Source organism: Struthio camelus, chromosome 34 (genome assembly GCF_040807025.1).
Source record: "Struthio camelus isolate bStrCam1 chromosome 34, bStrCam1.hap1, whole genome shotgun sequence".
Taxonomy (NCBI): domain Eukaryota; kingdom Metazoa; phylum Chordata; class Aves; order Struthioniformes; family Struthionidae; genus Struthio; species Struthio camelus.
The window spans coordinates 39,485-50,492 of NC_090975.1; the positions used below are offsets into that span (position 1 = coordinate 39,485).

Consider the following 11,008-nt stretch of genomic DNA (forward strand, 5'->3'; position numbering starts at 1 on the left):
CCTTGCTGGGGTCGGGGGGTGGGGGGGGAGAAGGGGGTGTCCCGGGGAGGGGGGGGGGTGCGCGTAACGGAGGACGACGGCTCCGTGAGATCTTTATTGGGCGCGGGGGAAGCGGCGTCTCCGGAGCTCAGCTCGGAGGCGGGGAAGCGGCTGCCGGTCGCGGCCGGGGGTTTGGGGGTGCCGGATGCTCCCCGTGGGGTCGGGGGGTGCCTGCGGAGACAGAGAGAGGGGGCTCGGCGGGGGCCGGGGGGAAGGCTGCGAGGACGCGGGGCGCCCTCGGAGAAGGGGAGGGGGGGAGGCCGGCGGCGCTCACCGCGGGGCCGAGGCGGGTGCTGGTGGCGGAGCAGGTAGAGCAGCCGGAGCCAGCGGCCGAAGAGGCGCTCGAGGCGCCGGCGCGGCGCCAGGAGCTGCAGGTAGAAGGTGCGGCCCGAGGCCAAGCTCACCTTGAGCTGGTGCCGCTTCTCGCTGTGCAGGGAGAGGCGCACGAACTGCAGCGGCAGGAGCCTGGCGGAGGGGTTGGGGGGGGGGGAAGGGGGATGAAACGGGGGTCAGGACGCTTGGGGATGGAGAAGGGGGCTGGGGGGGGCGGCGGCGGGGGCTCACCCGAACAGCTCGAGCTCCTCGGCCGGGGCGGGCAGCCCCAGGGCGCAGCGGCAGGGCCCCGCCAGCGCCTGCGCCGGCCGCGCCAGCAGCATGAGGTCGGGCAGCGCCAGGCGGGGGCTGGTGGCCGCGATGCCTACGGTCACGCGGGAGGCCGCGTCCCCGCTCTTGGTCACCTGGAGGGAGGGAGGGACGGGGAGTGAGGCTGCGGTGGCGGGGGGGGGGGGAAGAGAGTGGGACTGGGCCGGTGAGGTGGGGGAGGCTGGAGGGGAAGGGGGACAGTGGGGGGGGGGGCTACGGCAGAGGGGATCGAGGGGGCCGGGGGGGAATTAGGGCAGGGGACAGGGGGGGCTACAGCAGAGGGGATCGAGGGGGCCGGGAGGGAATTAGGGCAGGGGACGGGGGGGGGCTACGGCAGAGGGGATCGAGGGGGCTGGGGGCAGAGGCCGGGGGGGGCTACGGCAGAGGGGATCGAGGGGGCTGGGGGCAGAGGCCGGGGGGGGGGCTACGGCAGAGGGGATCGAGGGGGCTGGGGGCAGGGGCCGGGGGGGGGGCTACGGCAGAGGGGATCGAGGGGGCTGGGGGCAGGGGCCGGGGGGGGGGCTACGGCAGAGGGGATCGAGGGGGCTGGGGGCAGAGGCCGGGGGGGGGCTACGGCAGAGGGGATCGAGGGGGCTGGGGGCAGAGGCCGGGGGGGGCTACGGCAGAGGGGATCGAGGGGGCTGGGGGCAGAGGCCGGGGGGGGCTACGGCAGAGGGGATCGAGGGGGCTGGGGGCAGAGGCCGGGGGGGGCTACGGCAGAGGGGATCGAGGGGGCTGGGGGCAGAGGCCGGGGGGGGGCTACGGCAGAGGGGATCGAGGGGGCTGGGGGCAGAGGCCGGGGGGGGGCTACGGCAGAGGGGATCGAGGGGGCTGGGGGCAGAGGCCGGGGGGGGCTACGGCAGAGGGGATCGAGGGGGCTGGGGGCAGAGGCCGGGGGGGGCTACGGCAGAGGGGATCGAGGGGGCTGGGGGCAGAGGCGGGGGGGGCTACGGCAGAGGGGATCGAGGGGGCTGGGGGCAGAGGCCGGGGGGGGCTACGGCAGAGGGGATCGAGAGGGCTGGAGGGGAATTAGGGCAGGGGACGGGGCGGGGGGCTACGGCAGAGGGAAAGGAGGGGGCCAGAGGGGAATGGGGGAGAACAGGGGCAGGGGACAGGGTGGGGCTATGGCAGAGGGGATCGAGGGGGCTGGAGGGGAATTAGGGCAGGGGACGGGGGGGCTACAGCAGAGGGGATCGAGGGGGCTGGAGGGGAATTAGGGCAGGGGACGGGGGGGCTACGGCAGAGGGGATCGAGGGGGCTGGAGGGGAATTAGGGCAGGGGATGGGGGGGCTACAGCAGAGGGGATCGAGGGGGATGGGGGGGAACGGGGGGCAGGGGACGGGGGGGCTATGGCAGAGGGGATCGAGGGGGATGGGGGGGAACGGGGGGCAGGGGACGGGGGGGCTACAGCAGAGGGGATTGAGGGGGCCAGGGGGGAACGGGGGGCAGGGGATGGGAGGGTTATGGCAGAGGGGGATCGAGGGGGTCAGAGGGGAATTAGGGCAGGGGATGGGGGGGCTACAGCAGAGGGGATCGAGGGGGTCGGAGGGGAACGGGGGGCAGGGGACGGGGGGGCTACGGCAGAGGGGATTGAGGGGACTGGGGGCGGGGGGCTACAGCAGAGGGGATCGAGGGGGGCAGCGGGGAAGGGGGGCAGGGGACGGGGGGGCTATGGCAGAGGGGATCGAGGGGGATGGGGGGGAATTAGGGCAGGGGATGGGGGGGGGGCTACGGCAGAAGGGCTGGAGGGGAACGAGGTGGGGCTACAGCAGAGGGGACCGAGGAGACCGGGGGCAGGGGACGGGGGGGGCTACGGCAGAGGGGATCGAGGGGCCCAGAGGGGAATTAGGGCAGGGGATGGGGGGGGGGCTACGGCAGAGGGGATCGAGGGGCCCAGAGGGGAATTAGGGCAGGGGATGGGGGGGGCTACGGCAGAGGGGATCAAGGGGCCCAGAGGGGAATTAGGGCAGGGGCCGGGGGTGTTGCGGCCCCTCACCTGTAGGAAGTCGCTCTCGAAGAGCGGGCAGTCCCGCAGCCGCCCGTACTCGCCCCGCTCCAGGCAGCGCCACAGCCCACCCATGCCCTGGCATAGGGCACAAGGGAGGCGGGAGGGCCCCCTGCACCCGCAGCCCGGCGGCGCCTGCGGAGGGACGAGGCGGGCCGGCCGCAGCTCCGGGGCCGCTCGCGCAGCTCTCCGAGGCGCCTCAGGGCCGGCGACCCGCATGGAGACAGCGGAGCCGAGCCGGGCCGGCCTCCCCGTCGGCACCCAAGATGGCGCCGCCGCCGCCGCTCAAGATGGCGCCGCGTCGTCCTCCCGCGGCGGTTTGGGCGGGAACGGCGCGCGCCGCCGCCAGCGTCCCGGCGTGCCCCGCGCCGGCCAACATGGCGGCGCCGGTGTTGCTGCTGCTGCCGCCGCTGCTGCTGCTGCTGCGGGCGGCACCGGGCGGCGCCGGGACCTGCCGGGGGGGCTTCGGGCTCCGGGTGAGCGGCGGCACCGGGGGGAGGCGCGGAGGGGCGGCCGGTACCGGTGGCGGCGGCGGCTCAGGAACAGGCCGTTGGGGGGGGGGAGGGGGGGAGCGGGCATGACCCTGAGGCGGCTCGTTAATATTCATGAGGGGGCGGGGCTGGGGAGTGCGCGGCGGCTGCTTCATATTCACGAGGGGCGGGGACTGAGCGCTGACAGCTCGTTCGTAGTCGTGAGGGGCGGGGCGCGTCCCGTAGAACGTCGTTAATATTCATGAGAGGGGCAGGGCGCGTCCCATAGAACGTCGTTAGTATTCATGAGGGGGCGGGGCGCGTCCCGTGGAACGTCGTTAATATTCATGAGCGGGCGGGGCGCATCCCATAGAACGTTAATATTCATGAGGAGGGGCGGGGCGCACCGGCGGCAGCGCTGGCTTAGGAGGCGTCACAGACCGTTCCCGGCTCATTAATATTAATGAGGGGCGGTCCCAGACTCGCGACAGCTCTTTAATATTCATGAGGGCGCTGGTAATGTCTTAAGGAGCATTGTTCGTATTCATGAGGGGCCGGGCTTTGTCATAAAGGAGATCATTAATATTCATAAGGGGCTGGGGGAGGTGCTGGAGCCACATAAAGGACTTTATCTGCTTCATGAATATTCATGAAGGCCAGCAGGGTCATTAAATAGAGAGAGGGCGTGGTCAGGGCCTGGCTCATGAATGTGCATGGTAGAAATATCAGTGGGGCTGCATAAATGAATATGCATGGAGGTGGTGCTCTGGCTCATTAATATGCATTAGGGGGAGGAGCTCAGGTGCCCCAGCTTGGGTCTGGGCAGGGGTCCCGGCCGCCCGGGCACCCCGGTTCAGGGCTGGGAGGGTCCTGGGGTCCTAGGTGCCCTGGCTTGGGCCTGGGGGGGGAACCGGCTGCCTGGGTGCCCCAGCTCGGGGCTGGGGGCGTCCTGGCCACCCGGGTGCCCTGGCTTGGGGGGGGGGGGTCCAGGCTGCCCAGGCACCCTGGCTCGGGTCTGGGGGGGGTACCAGGGGGGTCCCAAGCCTGGGTGCCCTGGTTTGGGGGGTGGGTCCCGGCCACCTGGGTGCCCTGGCTTGGGGGAGGGTCCCAGCCACCTGGGTGCCCTGGCTTGGGGGGGGTCCCGGCTGCCCAGGCACCCTGGCTCAGGGCTGGGGGGGGTACCAGGGGGGTCCCAAGCCTGGGTGCCCTGGTTTGGGGGAGGGTCCCAGCCACCTGGGTGCCCTGGCTTGGGGGGGGTCCCGGCTGCCCAGGCACCCTGGCTCAGGGCTGGGGGGTCCCGGCTGCCCGGAGGCCCTGGCCTGGGGGTGGGGGGTCCCAGCCTCCCGGGCACCCTGGCTCCCCGGCTCAGGGGGTCTCAGCTGGCTTGGGGGGGGGTCCCGGGCACCCAGACACCCCGGCTCAGGGTGGGGGGGGGTCCCAGCCACCTGGGCACCCTGGCTCCCCGGCTCAGGGGGTCTCAGCTGGCTTGGGGGGGGGGTCCCGGGCACCCAGGCACCCCAGCTCAGGGTTGGGGGGGGTCCCAGCCGCCTGGGCACCCTGGCTCCCCGGCTTAGGGGGGTCTCAGCTGGCTTGGGGGGGGGGTCCGGGCACCCAGGCACCCCAGCTCAGGGTTGGGGGGGGGTCCCAGCCGCCTGGGCACCCTGGCTCCCCGGCTTAGGGGGGTCTCAGCTGGCTTGGGGGGGGGGTCTGGGCACCCAGGCACCCCGGCTCAGGGTTGGGGGGGGGTCCCAGCCGCCTGGGCACCCTGACTCCCCGGCTTAGGGGGGTCTCAGCTGGCTTGGGGGGGGGGGTCCGGGCACCCAGGCACCCCGGCTCAGGGTTAGGGGGGGTCCCAGCCGCCTGGGCACCCTGGCTCCCCGGCTTAGGGGGGTCTCAGCTGGCTTGGGGGGGGGTCTGGGCACCCAGGCACCCCGGCTCAGGGTTGGGGGGGGGTCCCAGCCGCCTGGGCACCCTGGCTCCCCGGCTTAGGGGGGTCTCAGCTGGCTTGGGGGGGGGTCTGGGCACCCAGGCACCCCGGCTCAGGGTTGGGGGGGGTCCCAGCCGCCTGGGCACCCTGGCTCCCCGGCTCAGGGGGTCTCAGCTGGCTTGGGGGGGGGGGTCCCGGGCACCCAGACACCCCGGCTCAGGGTGGGGGGGGGGGTCCCAGCCACCCGAGCACCTAGCGAAGCCCCTGACCCGTGCCCCCCCCCTGACACTTCTCCCGCAGGCCGGCGAGGGCCGCGACGCCGAGACCTGTGGGCTCACGCTGCCGCTGGAGCACTCCTTCGAGCTGGGTGAGTCCGGGGGCCGCGGGGGCACCCTTGGGTGCTGGGGAGGGGGGGGGCTCACGCAGCTGAGCCTGACGTGTGTCCCCCCCCCCCCGACCCTGCCCGGCTCTCGCAGACGACAGCATCCGCTTCCGCAAGCGGGGGACGCTGACCTGGAGCCCCGCGGCCGAGCCCGGCCTCGCGCTGACGCAGAAGCAGCTGAGCGAGGAGGAGCGCGGCAAGCTCCGGGTGAGACGGGGGGGGGGTCCGGGCTGGTTTTAGGGGGGTGGTGGGTTTCGGGGTCCTCACGCCCCTGCCTCCGCAAGGACGTGGCGGCCCGGGACGGGCTGTACCGGGTGCGCGTCCCCCGCAAGCCGCCGGGCGCCGGCGAGGACGGCGGAGCCGAGTACGTCACCTCCTTCGTCCGGGCGGTGAGTGGGGGTCACCTCCTGCCCCCCCCTCCCAGTTGTCCTCCCCGCCCTCTTGTTGCCCCCTCGTACCCTATCGGGGTCACCCCGTGCCCCCCATTGCCCTCGGCTCCCCCTGTGCCCCGCTATTGCCCTCTCCATACCCTTTCAGGGTCCCCCCATTGCCCCCCAGCTCCCCCTGTGCCCCCCATTGCCCCCCCATACCCTCCCAGGGTCCCCCCATGCCCTCCTTGTTGCCCCCAGCTCCCCCTGTGCCCCCCCATTGTCCCCCCATAACCACTTGGGGTCACCCCATGCCCCCCCATTGCCCACAGCTCCCCCTGTGCCCCCCATTGCCCCCCCGTACCCTCCCGGGGTCACCCCATTGCCCCCTTATTGCCCCCAGCTCCCCCTGTGCCCCCCTGTTGCCCCCCCATACCCTCTCGGGGTCACCCCATGCCCCCCATTGCCCCCCTATTGCCCCCGGCTCCCCCTGTGCCCCCCTGTTGCCCCCCCGTACCCTCTCAGGGTCACCCCATGCCCCCCATTGCCCCCCTATTGCCCCCGGCTCTCCCTGTGCCCCCCTGTTGCCCCCCCCGGACCCTCTCGGGGTCCCCCCATTGCCCCCGTTGCCCCTTGCACCCTCCCCGTCCCCCCCAGCCCTCCCCGACTCTGGCCCCCCGTCACCCACGGGTGCCCCGCAGTGCGCCATGGTGGAGTCGCACCTCTCGGACCACCTGACGGTGCACGTGGACGTGGCCGGCAACGTGGTGGCCGTGGCCGTGGTGGCCGTGCCGGGCGCCTGCCGCGGCGCCGAGGTGGAGGACGTCGACCTGGAGCTCTTCAACACCTCCGTGGCCCTGCGCCAGCCCGTGCCCGCCGCCGTGTGAGTGCCTTGGGGGCACGTGGGGGACGCTGTGGGGACACAGGGACGCTCTAGGGACATAGAGGGACACAGGGACGCTATGGGGGGGACACGAGGATGGCACGGAGGGAACGTGGCGGAGAACACCGACGTGAAGCTGTTCGACACCTCCGTGGCCCCACGCCAGCCCACGCCTGCGGCCGCGTGAGTGCCCTGGGGACGCAGCGGGGACACAGGGGCACGCTAGGGACACGGGGATGCAGGGACGCTATGGGGTGGACGTGGGGATGGTATGGGGGAACATGGTGGAGGACGTCACCGTGGAGGTTTTCTGCACCTCTGTGGCCCTGCGCCAGCCCGTGCCTGCTGCCACGTGAGTGCCTTGGGGAGACTGTGGGGACGCTATGGGGACACAGGGACGCTATAGGGACATGCAAAGGATACAGGGACACTATGGGACGGACATGGGGACGGTGTGGGGGGAACATGGTGGAGAACGTCAACGTGAAGGCCTTGAGTACCTCTGTGGCCCTGCGCCAGCCCGTGCCCACTGCTGTGTGAGTGCCTTGGGGACACTGGGGACACAGGGACAGTCTAGGGGCGTGGGGGGGACGCAGGAATGCTATGGGGCGGACGTGGGGACGGTATGGGAGGAACACAGTGGAGAACGTCAACGCGGAGGCCTTCACCTCTGTGGCCTTGTACCAACCCACGTCCGCCGCCGTGTGAGTGCCTTGGGGACACCGGGGGGGACCCTATGGGGACACGGGGAGACTCGGAGATGCTCTGGGGGGGCCACAGGCGGATACGGGGACACTGTGGGGGAGAGGGACAGGGAGACGCGTGGAGAACGTCAACGCGGAGGTCTTCGACGCCTCCATGGCGTGAGAGGGCCTGAGAGGACGCGGCGGGGACCGCGGGGACCTAACGGGGGGGACGTGGGGCACGCAGTGACGCTATGGGGGGACGCGGTGGCACGGCGGGACATGGTGACCCTCTGGGGAGGACACGGGGTGACCCTGGGGGGAGGGAATTGGGGACATGGGAGGGGGACAGGGTAGACGTGGTGACATGGGGAGGGGAAGGGGGTCAGAGTGACTCGCTGGGGGGGACATGGGGGGACACAGTGACCATCTGGGGGTGACACAGTGGCTGGGAGGGGACGTGGCTTGGGGGGGCGCTGGGGGGGGTCACATGAGCCCTAATTTAGGGCATTTTGGGGGGCCCCGTGGGTGCCATGGGGGACGTTTTGGGGTTCCCAGGTTTTGGGGGCCCTGTGGGTGCTGGAGGGGGGGTGTTTCAGGGTTCCCAGGTTTCGGGGGGTGCTGGGGAGACATTTTGGGGTTCCTACATCCCAGGGGGCCCCGTGGGTGCTGGAGGGGACGTTTCAGGGTTCCCAGGTTTCGGGGGGCTCCGTCGGTGCCGGAGGGGGGACGTTTCAGGGTTCCCAGGTTTTGGGGGCCCCCCCCACCACCCCATTTTTCGCCCCAGCCCCGAGACGGCCGCCTTCATCGAGCGCCTGGAGCAGGAGCAGGCCCAGCGAGCCAAGAACCCCCAGGAGCAGAAATCCTTCTTCGCCAAATACGTACGGGACCCCCCAAAATCCCCTCGGACCCCCCAAAATCCCCTCGGACCCCCACAAATCCTCTCTGATCCCCCCCCAGACCCCAAAACCCAGCTCAGCTCTCTCCTGCGGTTGGGAAAACCCCACTGGGCTCCCCCAAATTCACCCCGTCCTGGGTCCCCCCAAAACCCTCCTGAGCCCCCTCAAAATCCTGTCTTAGCCCCCCCCCCACCCTCCTTGGGCCCCAAACACCCCAAATTCCCCTCATCTGCCCCCCAAAGCCCACCCTAAATCCTTCCAGAGCCCCCCAAAACCCTGCCGGGGCCCATCAGGTTCCTCTCTGGGTCCCCCAAATCCATCCTGGCCCCCCCAAAGTCTTGATTCACCCCCAAAATCCTGCCGGTCTCCCCCAAATCCTGCTGCCTCCCCGATGTGCCCCCAAACCACCCCGGGAGGCTCAGAAATGCCCCAAAATGTGACCTGGGGATCCCCAGAGCCCTCCTGGGCCCCCCAAGCCTCTCCTGGGCCCCCCAACTCCCCCCACCCTGCTCTAGGGCCCCCCAAACCCTTCCTGAGCCCCCCCAACTCCCCCCCACCCTGCTCTAGGGCCCCCAAACCCCTCCTGAGCCCCCCAAATCCCTTCTGGGCCCCTCAACTCCCCCTCACCCTGCTCTAGGGCCCCCCAAACCTCTCCTGGCCCACCCAACTCCTCCCCCATCCTGCTCTAGGACCCCCCAAACCCCTCCTGAGCCCCCCAAATCCCTTTGGGGCCCCTCAACTTCCCCCCACCCTGCTCTAGGGCCCCCCAAACCCCTCCTGAGCCCCCCAAATCCCCCCTACCATGCTTTAGGGCCCCCCAAACCCCTCCTGAGCCCCCCAAACCCCTCTTGGGCCCCCAACTGCCCTAACTCAGGCTTAGAGCCCCCCTCCTGCTCCCCCAACTCCCCCGATGCCCTCTTGTGCCCCCCCAAATCCCCCCCACGCCACCTGGACCACCCCCATTCCCCCCCATCCAGCCCTAGGGCCCCTCCAACCCCTCCCAAACCTTCCCTAGAGCCCCCCCCCAATATCCCTGAACCCCCTTCTCCAGTGTGGGGGGGGGTCCCAACTGGGTTAGGGGGGATTTGGGGGGGGGTCTGACCCCCCAGTATCCCTGAACCCCCTTCTCCAGTGTGGGGGGGTCCCAGCTGGGTCAAGGGGAGGATTTGGGGGGGGTCTGACCCCCCAATATCCCTGAACCCCCTTCTCCAGTGTGGGGGGGGTCCCAGCTGGGTCAAGGGGAGGATTTGGGGGGGGTCTGACCCCCCAATATCCCTGAACCCCCTTCTCCAGTGTGGGGGGGGTCCCAGCTGGGTCAAGGGGAGGATTTGGGGGGGGTCTGACCCCCCAATATCCCTGAACCCCCTTCTCCAGTGTGGGGGGGTCCCAGCTGGGTCAAGGGGAGGATTTGGGGGGGGTCTGACCCCCCAGTATCCCTGAACCCCCTTCTCCAGCGTGGAGGGGAGGGGGTCACAGCTAGGTTGGGGGGGTTTGAGGGGGGTCTGACCCCCCCAACCCCCCCCCCTTTTCTCCCCGCAGTGGATGTACATCATCCCCATCGTCCTCTTCCTCATGATGTCCGGAGCGCCCGACGCCGGGGGGCAAGGGGGGGGCAGCGGGGCCGGGGGGGGCGGGGGGGGCAGGTGAGGACCGGGCGGGGGGGGGGGCGCTCCCTCCCCCACCCCTCTTCCCCAGCGCTGAATAACCCCCCCCCCCCAAAAAAAAAATCTTGTGCCACCGCCGAGGCCGCCTGCTGTGTGCTCTGTGGGGACCCAGGAGTCCGGGGGGGGGGGACGGGGGGGGGGAGGACGCCTGGGCCCCTCGACGTGGTTGGGGGGGGGCGGCCACGATGTGCCCCCCCCCCCCCCCCGCCCGGCGTGGCCTTTGGCCTCTGGGTTGGGGGGGGGCGGGAGGTGCCAGGGGGCGGGGCCTGGGGCGCGGCGGGGGCGGGGCCGGCGCGGCGGGGGCGGGGCCGGCGCGGCGGGGGCGGGGCCGGCGGCTGCTCGGCGGAGGCGGCCGCTGGGGGTGGCACCGGCCGCGCCGCGCCGCGCCGGGGGCTCCGCACCGGCCCCGGCCCCGGCGGCAGGTACGGGCGGGCACCGGTGGGAGCCCCGGGGTGGGGGGGGGGGTCTGGGCAGCGGGGGGAGGGGGTTGCAATGCACCGGGGAGGGGTCGGTGCAATGGGGGGGGGGTTGCAATGCACCGGGGAGGGGTCGGTGCAATGGGGGGGGGGGGGTTGCAATGCACCGGGGAGGGGTCGGTGCAATGGGGGGGGGGTTGCAATGCACCGGGGAGGGGTCGGTGCAACGAGGGGAGGTAGCAATGCACCGGGGAGGGGTCGGTGAAATGGGGGGGGGGTCGGTGAAATGGGGGGAGGAGGTTGCAATGCCCCGGGGAGGGGTCGGTGCAATGGGGGAGGGGGTTGCAATGCACCGGGGAGAGGTCGTTGAAATGGGGGGGGGGTCGGTGCAACGAAGGGGGGAGGTTGCAATGCCCCGGGGAGGGGTCGGTGAAATGGGGGGGGTGGGTTACAATGCCCCGGGGTGGGGTCGGTGCAACCGGGGGGGGGGTTACAATGCCCCGGGGAGGGGTCGGTGCAATGGGGGGGGGTTGCAATGCCCCGGGGAGGGGGTCGGTGCAACGAGGGGGGGGTTGCAATGCCCCGGGGAGGGGTCGGTGCAATGGGGGGGGGTTGCAATGCCCCGGGGAG

The 11,008-nt window shown here is 71.7% G+C and overlaps 2 protein-coding genes across 2 annotated transcripts; one reads left to right on the plus strand and one right to left on the minus strand.

The window, feature by feature from the left end:
- Positions 1 to 127: 127 nt before the first annotated feature.
- GARIN5A (golgi associated RAB2 interactor 5A) lies at positions 128 to 3,017 on the minus strand. The gene is made up of 4 exons (XM_068923411.1): positions 2,678 to 3,017; positions 604 to 776; positions 314 to 504; positions 128 to 210 (listed from the first exon to the last, which is right to left on the minus strand). The coding sequence occupies exons 1-4, from the start codon at positions 2,903 to 2,905 to the stop codon at positions 128 to 130; spliced, it is 675 nt and encodes a 224-aa protein (XP_068779512.1). The 5' UTR covers positions 2,906 to 3,017.
- Positions 3,018 to 3,039: 22 nt separating this feature from the next.
- Positions 3,040 to 10,040, plus strand: EMC10 (ER membrane protein complex subunit 10). Its single transcript, XM_068923423.1, has 7 exons — positions 3,040 to 3,162; positions 5,384 to 5,450; positions 5,560 to 5,672; positions 5,750 to 5,854; positions 6,535 to 6,716; positions 8,187 to 8,280; positions 9,838 to 10,040. The coding sequence occupies exons 1-7, from the start codon at positions 3,064 to 3,066 to the stop codon at positions 9,943 to 9,945; spliced, it is 768 nt and encodes a 255-aa protein (XP_068779524.1). The 5' UTR covers positions 3,040 to 3,063; the 3' UTR covers positions 9,946 to 10,040.
- Positions 10,041 to 11,008: the final 968 nt, after the last annotated feature.